A 22,370-nucleotide genomic window follows, 5' to 3' on the forward strand; every position below is an offset into this window, starting at 1 on the left:
ACAGTCTAAATCAGAGGGATGGGAGTTTAATCCCCATTTTAGAGATGAGGTAACTGAGGCCCAGAGAACTTAAATGATTTGCCAAAAAGCAGGTCACACAGCAGACAGACCAATGGTGGAGCCAAAAATCAGAACCCAGGTCCTCTGACTCTCAGGCCCGTGCTCTTTCCTCTAGGCCACGCTGCTTCCCACACATTACACCCCAGAAAACCGTTGGTCAGAAAGTTCACCCCAGTTAGTGAAATTGCTCTGCCCGTTAAACAGCCCTACCCGGCTTTCTTTTCTTGCACCTCGGTGTCTTCCATCAAGTTTGTCATGCAAATACAATCCCAAATTACTAAAATGCTAATTCAATCACCATTTCACGCGGTTCATGTGTTCAAATTTTCCATAACGTATTAAAAAGAAATGCCAGCACACAGGGATTTTAAGAAGCTGAGGGTGAAGCAATTTTCTGCTCCATAAAATGTGCTGAGTGACATCTTATGTTATCAGTAGCTTATTTGGACATGAGAAGTCTCAACAGACTTGGCTTCTGAGATTGACTCACCGTTTCGAGCGGACCCTTTGATCCATATAGGGAGGAAGGTACATTTTTTTTATGGTATTGGTTAAGCACTTACTATGTGTCTAACACCATTCTAACCACTGGGGAAAGTACAAGGTAATTACGTCAGAGTCCCTGTCCTGCATGGGGCTCACAGCCTAAGTAGGAGGGATAACAGGTATTGAATCCCAATTTTGCAGATGAGGGAACTGAGGTACAGAGAAGTGAAGTGATTTGCTCAAGGCCACACAGCAGGCACGAGGCAGAGTCGGCATTAGAACCCGGTCCTCTGTCCCCCTGGCTCTTTTGTCTTCAGCTACCAAATAAAGAGAGGGTGTTGCTAGACTCAGACAAACTCCATTAAGAGAAGCAGATGGTGTAGTAGATACAGCATGGGCCTGGGAGTCAGAAGATCATGGGTTACAATCCCAGCTCTGCCACTGTCTACTGTATGACCTTGGGCAAGTCACTTCACTGGGCCTTAGTTAGCTCATCTGTAAAAATGGGGATTGAGCCCCACGTGGGACAGGGACTGTGTCCAACCCAATTTGCTTGTATCCACCCCAGCGCTTGGCACAATATCTGGTACATAGTAAGAGCTTAATAAAAACCACCATTATTATTATTCTGATGGACTAGGGCAGGGAACAATGAACGTCAATGGCCAGAGATTTCTATTTTCCTACTGTATCCATCAACTGTTTGTCGAGCACTCTTCATGCCAGGAAATCAAACCCTAACTCTAAAAACGCTAATAGGCCCTTTCTGTTTTCATAATCCGTGATTTGTTTTACAAATGCTATAGCTGCACCTCACTTTTAAGGTCGGAACAAAAGCAGAAGAGGCCACTGCTTATCAAAACAGAACCATCCACCATGCCTCCACTGCGAGGCTGGTCCAGGTTTCCGAGGGCAACGGGAGGAAAGCATTATGTGAAGCGGAGAGGGGGTGGAATTTGCATCCTGCTCTACACGCTTGAACGGCTTTCAGAGGCGTCAGGATACCGGCTGCGCTGTCATGTAGCACGGCAGCAGACGCCAGCTGTGGGAATCCCCGGGGGGCTGAAAATATGGCAACTTCCATTTCTGATCAAGAGGACGGAGGGTTGTGGGTGACATCTCACCACCGGGATTTAGTGGGTTTGCATCCGGCATAATGAAAAGTACAACACCAAATACTGGTTGGAAAGAGAGTGGGTGTTTACTGGAGCTAGAGAGGGTGATCTCTTCATCAGCCACCGTTGCCTCCGTCTCTCTGGACCTCAAGAGTGGTGCATTGTGATCGGAGGAAGGGTGGAGAGGCTGGTTGCCCAGATTTAGAGCCGGTCTATGACTGAGCAGTTGGCCGTAGACACACGCTACGCATTTTGGTCAGCTAATTGGTTTCTTCAGAAGGCATGAGAATGTGCACCACTCAGCCTTCCACCTACCCTGCCCACTCCTAACTGTAGGCGTTAAAACCCAAACTCAGAACCTGTTGTGGGATGGATGGAGGCAGATGCGGTCATTACCTTTGAAGCTTATTGCACCAGCTGCAGTTAAACCCGATCTGGGAAGTCACACATGGGCCACAGCTGTTAAACTGGAGACAAGCTGTGGAACGCAAGAGAGAATCAATCAGAGGTATATTGAGCACCTACTGTGTGCAGAGCACCTTGGGAGAGTATGATACAACAGAGCTGGTGGACACGATCCCCTGCCCACAATGAGCAAACAGTGTGGTGGGGGAGACAGACATTTGGATGAATAAATTACAGACATTATTATAAGTTATGGAGGTAAATTACCCTCCTAAGCAGGAGGGAGATTGGCTCCTAAAAGCTTCCTGCAATCAACCTTTCTTAACTGTTTAGGGGGTGCAATTTGAGAACCATGGGGTGCTGGTCTTGGGACTGTAGCATTTGGGTTCATTTTGTGAGGTCTCCCAGAGGAGCATTATCCAATGGATAGTGCCCAGATCTGGGATCAGAAGGACCTCGATTCCAATCCTGACTCCACCACTTGTTTGCTGCGAGACCTTAGCCAAAGCAATTCACTTCTCTGTGCTTCAGTTCCCTCATCTGTAAAATGGAGATTAATACTGTGAGCCTCATGTGGAACAGGTACTGTGTCCATCCTGATTAGCTTGTATCAACCCAGGGCTTAGTGCACATAATAAGGACTTAACTACCATAAAAAAATTGCAAGTACCATTGTTCCCTCCTTCTAGAAGGGTAAGAACAGAGGGCTTTAACATTCTGTGGAAGCTGTTGGGGACCTGGACTCTCCTAAACCAGATCTGGGGGCCATTTTGTCCAAGGAAAGGGCTGAGGAGTCTTCTGTCCATCCTTAAGAATGCCAATAGCCTTAAGATCTGGCATTTGAGAGGGTCACCCTATTGGTGAAGCCTAAAGCAAGGGGCCTCTATTAATGACTAACAAAGAATAATAATATGATAATAACTGTGGTGTTTGTTAAGCACACACTATGTGCCAGGTACTTTACTAAACACTGGGGTAAGTACAAGGAAATTGTCCCTATCACACATAGGGCTCCCAGTCTTAATCCCCATTCTCCAGTTGAGGTAACTGAGGCCCAAAGAAGTGAAGTGATTTGCCCAAGATCACACAGCAGACAAGTGGCAGAGCCAGGATTAGAACCCAGGTCCTCCCAGGCTTGTGCTCTATCTGCTAAGCCATGCCGCTTCCTGAAACACATCTAAGACAACTGCTTGATGAGCACTGCTCACAGAGTCCTTGAACAGGAACCTGCAAGTACATGATCCCTGTGTTCTGGGAGAGTTGGATTTACAGTGAAGCAAGGCCTTCGATGATAAAACCTAGATGTGGCCCTGAGGCGCTGGGTGACAGTAGCCGCTGATCAAAGAGGCTGCTGGATGGCAAACTGGAATAAAGAGGCTCGCCTCTCCTGGAGGCTACAGGAAGATCGAGCTATCGAAGTCCTAAGTGAAACCAGACCCCGCAAATAGCAAATAGGATAGCAGACGAGGGAACTGAGAAGTGGTGTGGCCTAGTGGAAAAAACACAGGTCTGGGAGTCAGAGGTCCTGGGTTCTAATAACAGCTCTGTCAATTGCTTGCTGTGTGACCTTGAACAAGTCACGTCACTTCATTTCACAGAGAAGCAGCGTGGCTCAGTGAAAAGAGCCCGGGCTTGGGAGTCGGAGGTCATGGGTTCGAATTCTGGCTCTGTCACTTGTCAGCTGTGTGACTGCGGGCAAGTCACTTAACTTCTCTGGGCCTCAGTTACCTCATCTGTAAAATGGGGATTAAGACTGTGAGCCTCACGTGGGACAACCTGATTACCCTGTATCTACCCCAGCGCTTAGAACAGTGCTCTGCACATAGTAAGTGCTTAACAAATACCAACATTATTATTATTCTCTGTGCCTTGGTTTCCTTAAGTATAAAATGGGGATTCAATACCTGCCCTTCCTCCTATTTAAGACTGTGAGCCCCTTGCGGGAGAGGGACTGTGTCTGACCTAATTAACTTGTACTTACTCCAGCGCTTAGAATGGTGTTTGATGCATAGTGAGTGATTAAGTACCATAAAATAAAATGAATCATGAATAAATAGCTGAGGCACAAAGAAGGTAAGTGACGTGTCCAAGAACACTTGATAGGTAAGTGCCGGACCTGAGATAGGCTAAGGAAGATCTCTCGTATGGGGTGGAAGGGTCTGGAAGTGACCATCTAACAATAACAATGATAATAACAATAATAATTCTGTTATTTGTTAAGTGCTTACTATATGCCAGGCACTGCAATAAGCAATGGGGTGGAAACAAGCAAATCAGTTGGAATGCAGTCCCTGTCCCACATGGGGCTCACAATCTCCATCCCCATTTTACAGATGAGGTAACTGAGGTATGGAGAAATTACGTGACTTGCCCTAGGTCACACAAGAGACAAGTGGTAGAGCCTGGATTAGAACTCATGTCCTTCTGACTCCCAGGCCCATGCTCTATCCACTGTGCCAAGCTGCTTCCCATCTGGCACAGCTATCTGGCTTCCGATCTGCCTTCCCAACCATACCCCTGTATAAATCAATACTCAGCCCATGGAATTTTCCCTGAAAATGCAGAACCACAATGTATACAGTGATGAAGAAGACAGCGAGGTATAGTGGATAGAGCACGGTCCGCTTAATACAGTGCTTGGCATCGTAGTAAGATATTAACAAATGTAATTTACCAAAGAAAAACCCCCCAAAACCCAAAAAACAAAAAAACCTTCCAGTCCAATTTAAGGAGTTACATCATAGGTTCCTGGGCTCTAAACCCACCTCCGCCTCTTGTTTGCTGTGTGACCCCAGGCTAATCACTTTACTTCTCTGGGCCTCAGTTACCTCATCTGTAAAATGGGAATTAAGAGTGTGAGCCCCATGTGGGAGAGGGGCTCTGTCCAACCCAATTTGCTTGTACCCACCCCAGTGCTTAGTACAGTGCCTGGCACATAGAAGATGCCTAACAAATTCCACGATTTTTATTATTAGTAGCAGTAGTAGGAAGCACATTTCATCAGCAACCTGGCTAGGAATTCAATTCAGTTGCATTTACTGAACACTTCCTGTGTGCAGAACACTACAATAAGCTCTCGTGAGAGTTCAGAACAGCAAATACCAGAATAATTATTATCAAAGTATCACTAGACTGTAAGCTTAGCCTCTAGACTGTAAGCTTGTTGTGGGCAGCAAACACATCTACTGACTTGGATGTATTGTATTCTCCCAAGTGCTTAGTACAGTGTCCTGCTTCCAGTAAATGCTCAATAAATATCACTGATTGATCGACTGATTAGTTTCGACAAATATTTGACATTGAGATTTAAAATTACAGTCTCAATCACACAGCACTTTTGTACTTCTCCATAATTTATTTACATTAAATGTCTGCCTCCCCGTCTAGACTGTAAACTCATTGTGGGCAGGAAATGTCTACCAACTCCATTATGTTGTTATACTGTACTCTCCCCGGTGCTTAATCCAGTGCTCTGCACACAGTAAGCGCTCAATGAAAATGACTGATTGACATACACATCAGTGCCGAGGGAGGGCATGAATAAATATGTCAGTGCTAGACGTGGGTGATGGGTTGATATGTCATGGGCTTGGGGAGTTAGTTAAGGAAGGCTTGTGAGAATAAATACGATCGATTGACTGATACTTAGAGAAGAATGTAACAGAAGATGACCTGGACAGCAAACACAAACAAGGAACTGTGAACTAACACATTCGGTCAGTCAGTCGGTCAATCGTATTTATTGAGCGCTTACTGTGTGTGGAGCACTCAGAGCTGGAGAGATGAGGGCAAAAGAGAAGGGTCCCTGGGGGTCATAAGAGGAACTGAGGTGTTGATCTGTGTGTCCTGAAGAGAGGAGGGGTAGCAGAAGACATATTATAAGAGTATTATGGTAAAATTACCACTGAGGGTTGTTAATCTCACAACAGACCTCAGTGGACTATGGAAGAGGAAAATAGCTTCAGCTAGCTACAGGGGTATCTCTGTTGCCACCCTGGAACCTTTTGTGATAGTGAACTAGTAACAGTTGTCACACTAATAATAATAATAATGTTGATGATAACAACAATGATAATAATTGTGACACTGAATACGCACTTACCCCTTCTAGACTGTAAGCTTTTTGTGGGCAGGGGACGTCTATCGACTCTATCGACTCTCCCAAGTGCTTAGTACACTGCTCTGCACCCAGTAAGCACTCAATAAATAAGACTGATTACTATGTGCCAAGCACTGTTGTAAGCACTGGGGTATATACAAGATAATTTGGTCCCACAGATAGCTCACGGTCTACGTATGAGGGAGAATAGGGATTGAATCTTCATTTCCTAATTGAGGGAATGGAGGCCCAGAGAAATTAATTGACAAGTCGCAGAGCTAGGATTAGAACCCAGGTCCTCTGACTCCCAGCCCTGTGCTCTTTTCACTAGTCCATGCCTTACATACCTCGCACACCACTAGCACATGTATGGATTCAATCACCCACTTACTAGGTAGCGGTGTCATTTCCACAGCTGAAATGTTGGTAATCTTTGACATCTGTAGCTCTACTCGATGGTATTCATAAATTGTTCTTCTCCGTACATCTATTGGAAGAAAGAAGAGGGGGAAAAAAAGATATGTTTCAGAATTTTCCCACTCAAATTATTCTCTGAGAGGAATTTTTAAAGACCACTGGAGGGTAGAAATTACATTAAATTCTGCCCGCTGCCATTTTTTAAATGAAAGCCTCTTTTCATAGCAGGGGATTCTTTTGAGATGACTTCAAACTGTCAGGTGGAGTCGCCTTTCAAAAACAAAGATTTACGGAAATGCCGAGTTGGTTCTCAAGCTTCACACGAACTTATTAACTCATTTCCTGAGCTCTTACCCAGTGTTCCTAACCCAGAAATGAAATTTTGGCTTCCCTAGAGCTGTTGTGCATGACTTCAGAAAAGTGAAATCTAGGCAACCAGATAATACTACTGCCCCAAGCTAAGATTTCTTTCTGAATATTATGATGATAATAATAACAATAATAATGATGATATTTGTTAAATGTTTACTATGTGCCAAGTTCTGGGCTAGGAGTTGGGGTAATAATAATAATGTTGGTATTTGTTAAGCGCTTACTATGTGCCGAGCACTGTTCTAAGCGCTGGGGTAGACATAGGGGAATCAGGTTGTCCCACGTGGGGCTCACAGTCTTAATCCCCATTTTACAGATGAGGGAACTGAGGCACAGAGAAGTTAAGTGACTTGCCCACAGTCACACAGCCGACAAGTGGCAGAGCTGGGATTCGAACTCATGAGCCCTGACTCCAAAGCCCGTGCTCTTTCCACTGCGCCACGCTGCTTCTATGGGGTAGATACCATAGAGTCAGTCCCTATCCCACATGGGACTCACAGTCCAAAGGGAAGTAGTTTGGGTATTTTATCCCCATTTTACAGATGAAAAACTGGGGCACAGAGCAGTTAGGGGGCAGAGTCTCGACTCCTAGTCCTGTGCTCTTTCCTCTTGGCCATGTTGCTTCTCTGTTACGGATATGTAGAGACAAGAGAGCTTGCCAAGAGTTGAAACACCATTTAGACTAGCTGGAACAATGAAACCTGAAATTTAAAATGTTCTTCATTCCACATGAAAAACAGTAGCTGAAATCAATATGCTAAAAGCCAAAATCATTAGTTTTTGAAATGGCAACATTCACCATGCATATGGGTGTCATTATTTTGCATTTAGATTTGACTTCTCATTTATAAATCAGGCTTTCTCAAATCTAGAATATATTCCCTAAGGGCTGTAAAATTACCTTCCAGCTCCTCATGTGTCCACAGGCTCAAGAGAACAATATGGTTTGGTGCTACTGAACTGCTGTATTCATTGGAATCCCATTTTCATTGTTTTGGTATCATATTAAATTTATGGCTCTGAGACAGAATGGCTAAGATTCAAAAATCACCGAGTTCTTTCAAAAATATCAGGTTCTGGCCTGATTTCTCTTCCACAGTTAACACAGGAGAAAAACTTTTCCCCCTGTAACTCTATAATCAGTCTATATTTTTCAAGTTAGGAATATAAGCTTATAAGGAATTTCTCAATTCACCCAGATGTATCTCAATTTATCTCAATATTCTCTCTCTTGCTTGGAGGAACCGTGTAGTGGTTGCCTTCCTTAACACCAATTCTAAGGTTTAAGAATAAACCATCCTAACATTCTAACATCCTAAAGTCTCTAACTTTTCCTCTCCAGAACCCCAACTTGCATCTAGTAATCCAATATGAGCTGATTGTATGTTAATTTATTTATACCTTATTCACTCTTCATCATAAAATTTGATTTGCAGGTAATTTACTGTGGATCGACTGTGTCAGTCTACAATGTAATATTAGTATCTGTCTCCTTCTCTAGACTGTAAGCTCACTGTGGGTAGGGTACGTGGCTACCGGCTCTGTTATACTCTACTCCCCCAAGAGCTTAGTTTACTGCTCTGCACACAGTAAGTGCTCAATAAATATGATTGATTGCCAGGTCCTGTACAAAGCACTGGGGAATATACAAGATATTCAGGTTGGACATGGTTCCTGCCCCACACAGGGATCACAGTCTTAATCCCCATTTTACAGGTGAGGTAACAGAGCTACAGAGAAGTTGAAATGACTTGCCCAAAGTCAAAGAGCTGACATGTGAACAAGTTGGGATTAGAACCCAGGTCCTTTTGACTCCCAGACCCATGATGTATCCACCAGGACACACTGCTTTCCTTTCCTGGAGAAGCAGTGTGGCTCAGTGGCAAGAGCACGGGCTTGGGAGTCAGAGGTCACGGGTTCAAATCCCGGCTCTGCCACTTGTCAGCTGTGTGACTGTGGGCAAGTCATTTCACTTCTCTGGGTCTCAGTTCCCTCATCTGTGAAATGGAGATGAAAACTGTGAGCCCCACGTGGGACAACCTGATTACCCTGTCCTACCCCAGTGCTTAGAACACTGCTCTGCACATAGTAAGTGCTTAACAAATACCAACATTATTATTATCCAGTTTCCATACCAAAACCCAAGGAAAACAGATGAGATTTTCTGTGATTCCCCAGCCAGGGATAAAAGACATCAAGTGGCTGACCCTAATAAGTCCCTGGGATAATACACCTGCCAAACACGCTGGATTAAGCAATGTCTGTGTGGCAGAGTCCAAAAAATATAGATGTGTCTTCCTTCCTGAAAACTGAACTGAATGCATGCTTAGACTGTGAGTCCATTGTTGGGCAGGGATTGTCTCTATCTGTTGCCAAATTGTACATTCCAAGCACTTCGGACAGTGCTCTGCACAGAGTAAGCGCTCAATAAATACAATTGAATGAAAAGGGAAAGAAATCAAGGCCTGGGTGGTGCTGAATGAAACCCAGTGATGTGCTTCACTCCCTCCTTAACCGAGGTTAAGCCCTTTGGATTGTTCCCCCCAAATCCGCTTAACAATACCAATGTTGCAGGAGTTGCCAATTAAGAACCTGATAGGAATCAAAATTCCTCAGTAACCCAATCAAATGTATACTAATCTGATTAATTATTCAAACAGTCCAAAAGTACATGCTAATTTGCGGTGGTGATATTTTTATTGGATTAGCTAGAAGACATGATTGATAGATAATTTGAGGCACAGGCACTGTGACCAATATAGAATTTGGTTATACACCAGTGAGGTTATAGCCTGCCACTGTAGACTCCAGCTCTATTTAAATATAACATTATAGATTAATAAGACTCAAAAGGGTATGGAGAAATCAATGGGGAATTTTCTCTGCTGGTGAGGAGAGTATGTTGAAAATTTAAGGACTGGTATGACCTAAAGAGTTGAAAAAGATGGATAGCTCTTTTAAAGTTTGGTTTACAACTGGATCAGATCATTCTACTTTGACATTTGAAAATGAAATCCTATTTAAGGAGTTAAATCATGAGAATTCTCAGCTCCACCTTTTGTCTGCTGTGTGACCCCTTGGGCAAGTCACCTCACTTTTCTGTACCTCAGTTCCCTCATCTATAAAATAGGGATCAAGACTGTGAACCCCACCATAGGACAGGGACTGTGTCCAACGATTAATTTACACTGTGCTTAATATAGTGCTTGGCACATAGTGTTTAACAAATATAATTTACATAATAATAATGTTGGTATTTGTTAAGCGCTTACTATGTGCAGAGCACTGTTCTAAGCGCTGGGGTAGACACAGGGGAATCAGGTTGTCCCACGTGGGGCTCACAGTTAATCCCCATTTTACAGATGAGGTAACTGAGGCACAGAGAAGTGAAGTGACTTGCCCACAGTCACCCAGCTGACAAGTGGCAGAGCCGGGAGTCGAACTCATGACCTCTGACTCCGAAGCCCAGGCTCTTCTCCACTGAGCCACGAAACCTCCAGTCCAATTTAATGAGATGTTAATCTCTAGTCAAATCATGTCTATTGTTTTCCAACAAGATCACGCATTTTTAAACAAGGCTCTCAAATTTGCAGTGGTACCTTTTTCCAATTCTAATAGTAATTACTACTAATCGTGGTATTTCTTAAGCAGTAACTATGTATCAAACACTATATTAAGCACTGAGGTAGATACTACATAATCAGGTTAGATGCAGTCCCTGTCCCACATAGGGCTCATGACCTAAGCAGCTCATTTTACAGGTGAGGAAACGAAGGCACTGAAAAGTTAAGAGGCTTGCCCATGTTCCCAGAGCAGACAATTGGCAAAGTCAGAATTAGAACCCAGGTCCTTCTGACTCCCAGGCCCATGCTTCATTTGTCCCCACTCTTCATTATTAACACTCAGTTTCAAGATGGGTGGTAAAGACATAAGCTTCATTCTGGAGGTAGATATCTGGGAGGCCAAAATTCAACTGAAAAGTGGGGAGGCAATGAGGGAGAAAAAAGTTCTCCCTCCCCTTGACTTCTTCTTGCACCCCTAGCAACTAGCTGGTCCCCAGAACGATATTCTCAACCCAACTGTATTTCATAATCCAAATCCATCCAGCAAACCAGAATCTTCTGAACTATTTTAAAAGCTACTTGAAATAAAGAACCCCCTCGGGGCTTCGGATGTGTCCTGAGGACTTTATGCACTGGGGTAGATACAACTTAATCAGGCTGGACATAGCCCCCGGCCCACATGGGGTTCAATGTTTAAATAGGAGGGAGAACTGGTATTGAATCCCCATTTTACAGATGAGCATATTGAGGCATAAAGAAATTAGGTCACTTGTCCAAGGTGACACATCAAGGAACTGGCAGAGTGGGATTAGAACCCAGGACCTTTGACTCTTAAGCTCAGGTTCTTTCCACTTGGCCACCAAGTTGGCATCCACCAATACTGCCATCAAGTTGGCAACACTATCACTGCTAAATATGGAGTCCGAGAATATGGCCAGGGAATGCCTCTGAGAAGCAACATGGCCTCATGGAAGGAGTATGAACCTGGGAGTCAGAGGACCTAGGTTCAAATCCTGGCTATGCCAATTGCTTGCTGTGCTTGCAAGTCACTGAACTTCTATGAGCCTAGTTTTCTCAATTGTAAAATGGGGATTAAGTACCTGTTCTCCCTCCTGTTTAAACTGTGAGCCCCATGTGGGACAGGGACCATGTCCAGCCTGATTAAGCTATATCTACCCCAGTGCATAAAGTCCTTGGAACACATCCAAAATTCATTTGTCTTCAGTCCAACTGTATCCAACCTGCTTAACTTAGTTTTGCCCCACTGCTCAGAACAGGGTTTGACATATAGTAAGTGCTAAACAAATAACATTAAAAAAGGAGGAATACTATTGTAAACACTTTAAGGGCAGGAAATAAGTTTCTGAGCCCCTTTGTTCTCTCTTGTGCACTTGGGACAGTGCTCTGCAGAGAGTAGGTGCTAATAAATAGCAGTATCTGATGACCTGACATATCCATTCTCTACCCTGAACATTATCCAACAGTTCTCAATTTGGGAAGGCAACTTACTGACTAAGGTAGTGAAAGGCAAAGGAAAAAACTCAATACAGAAGCTGCATTCTGCTCTGGCGACTGCTTTCTAACAGTGTACCATCAAACATCTTTCCTTCAGGAAATCTTGCACATTTATCCCTATCAAAACAAAGAAATTTCAATTTGGGGAGACGGTATCTACCTTCAAAGTGTTTTATGTTCCATCACGAAAGGATGTCTCATATAACAGCTGCCTAACCTTCATCTATTTGTGCATTCAGAAAGCCTTCAGTGGAGGAGCGGGGTCCTCAAGGGACCTTACACATAGAGGAACTGTGTTGTCACTCAGAGTTAAGCCAAGAAGGACTCTATCTCCACTGTTCTGTGGTCTACCCTCTTCTTGATTTTAATAGCTAAGTGTTGATGGTTGATGTGAGATCAAAAATAATTCAGACTTATAAACACTTTCAGGATTTTTCTCTTGCTTGTTAGAATTTGGGACCTTCATTCATTTAATGAAGCTCCCAATGGAAGAAACATTTCAAAGGAGAGAAATGGCTTGCAATCTCACGTTTCTCCCAGAGAGAGCCAGTTTTGAGTTTCAAGAGTCATTTTTTTGTAGAAGTAAAACTCCCCAGATGCAAAGTGGATTGCAAAAAGCTAAACAACAGCGTCCTAATCAAGAAATCAGGGCAACAGGAAACAGAAGTCAGACTGGGCTGTTTTCGATAGGAGTGCTTGAGGTGAATTACATTTCCGATTTTCAACAAATACTGTCCAGATTTATGATAATTCCTAGAAAAAAGCCATTTCCTCATTCTGGGTGGAATGCTGTAAGCAATGCTACCTAGTTTGGCTTCTATTAAAATAAACTGCTCTGAATCAGCTCTTATTAATCTCTGATTTGATGACATAAAAGAATTCATGTTGACCTAGAATGAATTTTCAGGTAATTATAATAATTATAACTGGGGCATTGGTTAAGCGCTTACTATGTGCTAAACACCGTACCCAGTACTGGAGTGGGTCCTCCTGCCACCCCAAACTCAACATGTCCACTGTAGAGCTCCTCTATCTTCCCTCCCACACCCCGTCCTCTCCCAGACTTTCTCATCACCATAGACGGCACTACCATCCTTCCCGTCTCACAAGCCTTGGAGTCATCCTTGACTCCGCTCTCTCATTCACCCCACACATCCAATCCGTCCCCAAATCCTGTTGGTCTCACCTTTACAACATCACCAAGATCCGCCCTTTCCTCTCCATCCAAACTGCTGCCACGTTAGTACAATCACTCATCTTATCCCGATTGGACTACTGCATCAGCCTCCTTTCTCACCTCCCCACCTCCTGCCTCTCCCCACTTCAGTCCATACTTCACTTCACCCTCCTGAAGGCTCATCTCCTCCAAGAGGCCTTCCCAGACTAAGCCCCACTTTTCCTCACCTCCCCCTCCCTTCCGCATCACCATAATTCACTCCCTTTGCTCTTTCCCCCTCTCCCCGCTCCACAGTACTTATGAATATATGTATATGTCTATAATTCTATTCATTTATATTGATGCCTGTTTACTTGTATTGATGTCTGTCTCCCCCAGTCCATGCCATTTCAGGAGTAGTAGTGGTAGTAGCAACAGTAGTGTAATATCCTGCATCTTATCCCAATGCTTAGCATAGTGCTTGGCACACAGTAAACACTTAACAAATACCACCATCATTTATAGTCAGAGGACCTGCGTCCAATCCCTGGTCCACCACTTGTCTGCTTTATGACCTTGGGAAATTCACTCGACTTCCCTGGCTGGGCCCTTAGTTCCCTCATCTGTAAAATGAGGATTAAGACTGTGAGCCCGTGTGGGACAGGGACTGTGCCCAACCTGATTAGCTTGTTCCTACCCCACCTTTTAGTTCAGTTCCTGGCACAAAAACAAGTACTTAAACACCACAAAAAATAAACACTACCATTTTACTGGGTGGAATGCACCACACTAAACACTGGGGAATAGGAAAACAAAGGACATGACACATTCCCTGCCCATAAAGAGGAGTCAGACATAAAAAATATTTACGGAGTAATCACAATAAATAATCAAAAGTCCAACTGAATAAACGTCTTTGTAAATGCTGAGGATGGGTATGAATAAAAGGCGTGGCCCAGTGAATAGAGCTCGAGCCTGGGAATCAGGACCTGGGGTCTAATCCGTGCTCTTCCACTTATCTGTTGTGTGACCTTGGATAAGTCGCTTCACTTCTCTATGCCTCAGTTACCTCCTCTGGAAAATGGGGATTAAGACTGGGAGCCTTATGGGGGACAGGGACTGCGTCCAACCTGATTAGCTTAGGTCATGAGTTCGAATCCCTGCTCTGCCACTTGTCAGCTGGGTGACTGTGGGCAAGTCACTTCACTTCTCTGAGCCTCAGTTACCTCATCTGTAAAATGGGGAGTAAGACTGTGAGCCTCACGTGGGACAACCGGATTACCCTGTATCTACCCCAGCGCTTAGAACAGTGCTCTGCACATAGTAAGCGCTTAACAAATACCAACATTATTATTATTATTATTATTAGCTTATACCTACCCCAGTGCTTAGTACGGTGCCTGGCAAACAGTAAGTGCTTAACGAATACCATAAAAAAAGAATACGCATATGAATGCTCGAGATAGCTGAATGAGCTTATATGATCTGGATGCTGAAAGTGAATTGGCGAAGTCTGCCAAAGGATACTCTCATTCATTGTTTTTCAGTTCTTTGTCTGTCCATTCATAGTTGGATAAAGCACTGCCTAGATTACAATTTTAGCGATAGAAGTCAGTTCTTTGTTGCCATTGCAAACCTTTGTTGCATGTCAGCATCTTGGGGATAGATGGACAAATAACATTTTTCCAGGCTCCCTTTAGCCCATCTTGCTATATGGACTCAGCAAAATGGTGCAGGAAAAGGTTGATTATCTCCTCCTGTGAAAGCTTAATAAACTCATTTCCTCATGGTCTTTCCTGAATTGAAATAGAGATTGGTCAGTGGTTTTCTGGGTGGATTATTGGCAGTGCACATGTGCCTAGAGCACTTCTTGTCTCAAAGGCTTTGGCTGATACCCTAAGCCTGTTCTGCTGAGAGAGTTTCCTTGGCATTGGTAGATGCCTTACCAGACTACTTTTTTAAAAATAATAGTATTTATTAAGTTCTTACTGTGTTCCAGGCACTGTACTAAGTGCTGGGGTAGATACAAAATAATCAGGTTGGACACAGTCCCAGACCCACATGGGGCTCACAGTCTTAATCCCCACTTTACAGATGAGGAAGTAGGCACAGGGAAGTGAATTGACTTGTCCTAGGTCACATAGCAGACTAGTGGTGGACCTGGGATTAGAACCAGGTCCTCTGACTCCCAGGCCTGTGCTCTATCCACTAGGCCATGCATTTTCTGCTACTGGGACCTAAATGAAAGCCTTGGCAAGAGGACAGTGAAGATGATTATAGACAGAAAAATGGGCCCTCTAATAAAAATAATTATGCTAGTTGTTAAGTACTTATGTTATCCTTAGTTCTGCAGTAGATCCAGGTTAATCAGGTCAAACACAGTCCCCGAGTCACAATCTATGGAGGAGGGAGAACAGGTATTTAACCCTCATTTTACGGATGAAAAAACTGAGGCATGAAAAGTTAAAAAGTTAACCGACTTACCCAAGGTCACCCAGCAAGCATGTGGTGGAGGCCAGATAATAACCTAGGTCCTCTGTGTCTCAGGCCCCTGCTCTTTCCACGAGGTCTTCCTTTAAACTCTATGCACATCCTCTAGACAGTAAGCTCATTGTGGGCAGAGAATGTTTCTGTTATATTGTTATACGATACTCTCCCAAGAGCTTAGTACAGTAGTCTGCAAACAGTAAGTACTCAATAAATATGATTGACTGACTGAAGCAGGCTCACTCCTTCTCTCTGAAGAAAGTCTAACAAAGGGGGATTTTGAAGACAGGCGGCCACAATGGGGTCATCGTCATTCGGTCTCTGAGCAGTTACAGAGGACAAAGACCAGCTGTTCTCCATTTAAATTTGGGGAAGAACATGTAGAAATGGGTTTAGCTGCCACATGAGCAGTCAGCCAATAGTTTAGCATGGCAGAGGCTTCTTGGTTCCTACGGACTGGTCCGTTGTCCTGGCTGATTCTCCGGGCCTGCTTCCTTCTTCAATGGATCCAAGTGGGATGAATGTACGGACAATTGCAGTGTGTCTGTGCCCAGATTCCACCATCTTGGGACTCTCCAAATAGGATATGGTCACCAGGGCTTATCCCAGGTGGTCGGCTGTCAAGGCTACATGCCATTTGGCTCTCATAGTAGCTACCATATCCAGCCCAAGCATCACTTGGCTCAGTAAATCAAGCATTGGTATTTATTGAGTGCTTACTGGGTGCAGAGCATTGTACTGAGTGCTTATAAGAGCTGACAGACACATTCTCTGCCCAAAACAAGCTAACTTACTTACAGAGAACCAGTTAGCTTAGTGGATAGAGCATGGGCCTGGGAGTCAGAAGGACTTAATCCCTTCTAATCCCAGGGTTCTAATCCCAGCTCTGTCACATGTCTGCTGTGTGACCTTGGGCAAGTCATTTAACTTTTCTGGCCCTCAGTTACCTTACCTGCAAAACGGGGATTAAGAGTGTGAGCCCCTTGTGGGGTGGGGACTGCGTCCAACCTGATTAACTTGTATCTACCCCAACTCTTAGAATGGTGTTTGGCACATAGTGAGCACTTAACATGTACCATAACTACTTATTACTCACTCCTTTTCCCTGAATCTGAGTTGGCAGAAAATCAATCAACTAATCAATCAATGGTATTTACTGAGCACTTACTTTGTACAGAGGACTGTACTAAGTGCTTGGGAGAGTACAACAGAGTTGGTAGATGCTCTGCCTGTCCGTAAGGAGCTCACTTACTCATTCCTTCCTCCTGAACCTGAGTTGGCAGAAAAAATACTGATACTAACAACAATAATAATAATGACACCAATACTAATGATAATCTTATAATAATAATGATGGCATCTTAAGTGCTTACTACATGCCAAGCACTGTACTAGCCGCTGCAATGGATACAAGATCAAGAGATCAGACATAGTCTCCGTTCCACCTGGGACTCATAGCCTAAGCAGGAAGGAAAACAGGAATTTTGCAGATGAGGAAAGGGAGGCATGGAGAAGTTAAATGACTTGGCCAAGCTTGGTGCCATGGCTAGGGCATTTGGGGGGGAAGATTAACATGCTGGCTTTGGAGCTGCAGATATCATCAGATCCAAATGCCTGTGCCTTGCCTTCTGCCTGAATGTTAACTCCAAACCGTGCACTTTGGATCAGTCAATCAATTACTGGTGTTTACGGAGACCTTACTGTGGGCGGGACAGTGTTCTTTGCATTTGGGAGGGTACTCATTCATTTATTATTCAATTGTATTTACTGAATGCCTGCTGTGTGCAGAGCACTGTACTGTGCTTGGAAGAGTACAATGTAACAATCAATACACACGTTCCCTGACCATCATGAACAGAGGCATTCCCCCACCCATAAGGAGCTCACATTCTAGAAGGGGAGACAGACTTTAAAATAAATTATGGTTTTGTACAGAAATGCTGTGGGGCTGAAGGTAGGGTGAATATCAAGTGCCCAAAGGGTATGAATCCACGGGGAAGACTTTTTCCTTGATTCCTCTAAAACAACCATCACAACCAGGCTTTTATGCAAAACAGCTAAAAGGATATTAAGCAGGATCATCACAACCGTAAACTGACTATGAGACATGACCTAAAGGTCCCTGAAAAGGAAATATATTTGCTCTTTAAAAGTTTTTTCTTTCCGTTTTCACCATCAACAACAAAAAAGACCCAAAACTTCATCTTGCCTATTTTCCCCAAAGAAATCCTGAACATCTTTCCCTTTCTCATCTGTAGGGTACTCTAGTTTATTTAAGTCTTGCCAGTTCTCTGAGTTAAAGGTTTAACTGACAAAAGCCAAAAATATAACTACAGGATCTCTGAGGTGCTTTCTGACAAAAGCAAGCTGCAATTGAAATTCTTTCTATGTCCTAAAGAACCAACAAATAAACTAAAACAACTAGTCTTTCATTTCACTTTTGCCATAATTGACTGGAGGCATGGTTGATTTAACACCTTTGAAAGACAAGAATGCAGGAATATGCTGCCTTAAACGGAAGCTCATCGGCTCTCCATGAGTGGACGTTATTTAACAGTTCTTCCAGGCAGTTATTATATCGGATGCGTATATTCATATATTCCTGCTTTGTTGGAAGCACAATTGGGTTTCTGGAATATCCGCCTGGATTTAGTGGCTTTCTCAGATTAAGGGGACGTCTCACAAATCGCAGACTGGTGAGGTGGAGCCACGAGAAGTCTCTCCAACAGAGCTCCCAGGAAAGTATTACACCCTCCAAGAGTAGAGTCGGTGGTTGTGGGGGCCAAATGCTGCTACAGAGGCCGCGGGGACTCGGGTACAATGAATTTAGGAACCATCTCTTATTGTGGAGGTGATGGAGGAAATGAGTGGAATGAGGCTGAATCTCGCTCACATGGTATACACTGGGGGCAGATGAGGTGGAAAGTTTAAGGATAAGCGAGCAGAGTTGCTTGTGTTCCACCAGAAAATCTGCAGGCTGGGAGAGAAGCTGCTCTTACCCTGTCGGCACTTCCCATTAGCTCCTGCTTCTGCCTGGGAAGGGTGAACAGGCACTTGTGTTTCTTTTCTTTTTTAATCATGGCGTTTGTTAAGCACTTACCATGTGTCAGGCATTGTAATAATAATAATAGTATTTGTTAAGCACTTACTATGTGCGAGGAAGTTTTCAGGTTAGACACAGTCCCTATCCCACTTGGGGCTCACATTCTCAATCCCATTTTCCGGATGAGGGAACTGAGGCACAGAGAAGATAAGTGACTTGCCGAAGGTCACACAGCAGACAAGTGGCGTATTAGAACCCATGACCTTCTGACTCCCAAACCTGTACTCTATTCACTATGCTGGACTGCATCTCAATGCTATGCAACGTTTCATTAAGTGTTGGGATAAATATAAGAGGTGCCCTCTTCCTTCTTTATCCTTAGATTGGGAGCCCTCTGAGGGCTAGGAACCAGGTCTAATTCTCACCTATGACATTTTTCCCCCTGCTTAGTTCAGTGTCTTTCACACAGAAAGCCCATATTTGTTAAGCACTTACTACATGCCAGGTATTGTACTAAGCGCTGGGGTAGATACAAGATAATTGAGTTGGATACAGTCCATGTCTCATTTCCCTTTCCAAAATCAACAACAAAAAAGACTCAAAACTTCACCTTGCCTATTTTCCCCAAAGAAATCCTGAACATCTTTCCCTTTCTCATCTATAAGGAACTCTATTTAAGTCTTGCCAGTTCTCTGAGTTAAAGTTTTAACTGATAAAAGCATTCGACAAAAGTCCCACATGGAGTTCACAGTCTTAATCCTCATTTTACAGATGAGGTAACTGAGGCCCATAGAAGTGAAGTGACTTATTCAAGGTCATACTGCAGACAAGTGGCAGAGCTGGAATTAGAACCCAGGTCTTCTGACTTCCATGCCCATGCTCTTTCCACTAGGCCACACTGCTTCTTGTCAGGTCACGTTGCTTCTCATCACCTGTTTCGCTTGGCTGCTGTCTCTAAACCGATAGCCCCCTGAAGGACTAATGTGTCTAATTACCAAGAGAGTAGTCTTTCCCAGTGCTTAGTACAGTGCTCAGCACACAGTAAGAACTTAATAAATACTAATACTACTATTAAAAATTGGTCCTTTTGAACTATTATTAGTTCAAGAAAAACAATAAGACAGAAAACCCCACTGAGAGTTACACACCAAATACAAGTACATTTTCATTAATGAGCTGAATTGGACTAAGTGAACTAAGTAGATGGTCTAGAATTAATCTCTTGCCTGCATACCCCCATTGGATTTAATACCCTTCTTCTACATACTGGGAATTTGTTGGATCCTGTGGACCACCACGAAGGCATCAGACAGGCCCACCTTCACTGGATGGTTTATCGAACTTATCGCTGACACCGAGACAGGAATCTAGAAAACAAAGACAGTGGAGTTTGTTAGGCCTGAGTTTACCCCATATTAAAAAAAATAAACAATATTTTGTTGGAATGATCACCGAGGTTTGTGTGCTTAATGGATGAATCAAGGTATCCAGTTAGAAGGGAATAGTGGGGAATAAGATGTCATTTTTCTTTTCCCCTCTTCTAAATGCTGGAGCAGAGACAAGATAATCAGCTCCCACATGGGGCTCCTAGTCTAAGTAGGAGGGGGAAGAGGCCTTAAATCCTCATTTTGTAGATGAGGTAACTGAGGCACAGAGAAGCAGCATGATAGAGTACAGACCTGGGAGTCGGAAGGAGCTGGGTTCTAATCCTGGCTGTGCCATTTGTCTGCCGTGTGACTTTGCGAAAGTCACTTCACTGGGCCTCAGTTCCCTCAACTGTAAAATGTGCATTAAGACTGAGCTCTGCACACAGTAAACACTTAAAAATATGATTGAATGAATGACTGTAAGTCCCATGTGGACAGGGATAGTGTTCAACCTGATTAGTTTGTATCTACCCCAGTGCTTAGAAGAGTGACTGGCACACAGAAATACCATAAAAAAGTCAAGTAACTTGCTCAAGATCACACAGCAGATGATTGGCAGAGTCAGGATTAGAACCCAGGTCCTTGGATTCCCAGGCCTGCGCTCTTACTAATAATAATTGTGGTATTTGCTAAATGCTATGTGCCAGGCACTGTACTAAGTGCTGGGATAGATACAACATAATTGGGTTGGACGCAGTCCTTGTCCCACATAGGGCTCCTAATCTTAATCCCTATTTTGCAGATGAGATAACTGAGGCCCAGAGAAATTAAGTCACTTGCCCGAGGTCACAGAGCAGACAAGTGGCAGAGCCGGAATTAGAACCTAGGTCCTTCTCACTCCCAGGCCTGTACTCTTTCCACTAGGCCATGCTGCTTCTGGTAAACTCCTGAACTGTGTCACTCATATGAATTTTATGTAGAGATGGCCCGTGACTCAGAATGTTGTGATGATTTAGGAGTGGATGTTAAAGTTTTTTGAGGTGCTTCTTGGTTCCTGCCATTGTGGAAGAGCCCTGGCCGAGCTCATGGGTGGATGATGGAAAATGGGGCCAGAAATCAGGAAATGGGATCATTGGGTCCAACTTGCCCTCACCCAGTGGGCACTCCAAAAATACTGTACACCTCCCCTCGGTTTCTCTCAGGCTTCCTAAAGTCTTGGGAATCTAAGTTTTCATTGAAAAAGAAAGGAAACAGAAATGTTGGGGAAATTTTGATTGTGAAACAAGTTTTCAGGAGGAAACTGGGACCCCTGTACTCTCCCAAGTGCTTAGTGCAGTGCTCTGAACAAAGTAAGCACTCAATGAATGTCGTTAATTGATTGTTGCTCTTTAGTGCATATTTACATTATAGAAAATAAGTTGAGACAATCTTGGGGAGGATTTCAACTTCCTCCAGGCATCCTGATTTACCTACAAGTGCAAGTTTGGCCAGCATTTTAAAATTTTAACCACCAGGACTTGTGTGGATGTTCTACTTACAGAAATCGTAATAAATGGATCTTCAACAGCCTCCTCTGAATACCAAGGTAATGCTTACCTATCGGGCAAGTTTAAGCCATATATGTGGTATTTGTCAAGGCTGACTATGTGTCAAACATTGTATTGAATGCTGGGGTAGATACAAAGTAATCAAGTCCCACAGTCACAGTCTAAGGAGTCAGGGCTCATGAGTTCGAATCCCAGCTCTGCCACTTGTCAGCTGTGTGACTGTGGGCAAGTCACTTAACTTCTCTGTGCCTCAGTTCCCTCATCTGTAAAATGGGGATTAAGACTGTGAGCCCCACATGGGACAACCTGATTCCCCTGTGTCTACCCTAGCGCTTAGAACAGTGCTCTGCACATAGTAAGCACTTAATACCAACATTATTATTATTATTATTAAGGAAGAGGGAAACTAAGTAAGAATTGAATCCCCATTTTAACAGATGAGACACAGAGAAGTTAAGTGACTTGCCCAAGGTCACACATCAGATATGTGGTGGAGCCGGAATTAGAACCCAGGCCCTTCTGACTCCCAGGCCCGTAGTCATTCCAGTAGCCCATGCTGCTTCCCAGTACTTGCAATTGCAAATCATTAGGATACTTCAGATCAACTACAATTTGATCTTGATGATCTGGATAATTCAGCCCAGAAATCTGGATTGGTAGGCTAAAGTGAATTTCTTTGCCCTCATTTATGTTAATGATTTTCTACAGCAGGCCTTGCTTTGCATTCTGGAATTCCAT

General features: G+C 43.7%; 1 protein-coding gene across 1 annotated transcript in view; it reads right to left on the reverse strand.

The window, feature by feature from the left end:
* The window catches only part of PLXDC2 (plexin domain containing 2), a 236,243-nt gene that overhangs the window by 51,864 nt on the left and 162,009 nt on the right, over nt 1–22,370 (reverse strand). Inside the window, exons 7-9 of the mRNA XM_029077538.2 lie at nt 19,986–20,085; nt 6,557–6,652; nt 2,058–2,139 (exon numbers count right to left, since the gene is read on the reverse strand). Coding sequence (XP_028933371.1) covers nt 2,058–2,139; nt 6,557–6,652; nt 19,986–20,085 — 278 coding nt within the window. The remainder of the gene's footprint in view (nt 1–2,057; nt 2,140–6,556; nt 6,653–19,985; nt 20,086–22,370) is intronic.

The sequence above is a fragment of the Ornithorhynchus anatinus genome, chromosome 13, assembly GCF_004115215.2.
Source record: "Ornithorhynchus anatinus isolate Pmale09 chromosome 13, mOrnAna1.pri.v4, whole genome shotgun sequence".
Classification (NCBI taxonomy): Eukaryota; Metazoa; Chordata; class Mammalia; order Monotremata; family Ornithorhynchidae; genus Ornithorhynchus; species Ornithorhynchus anatinus.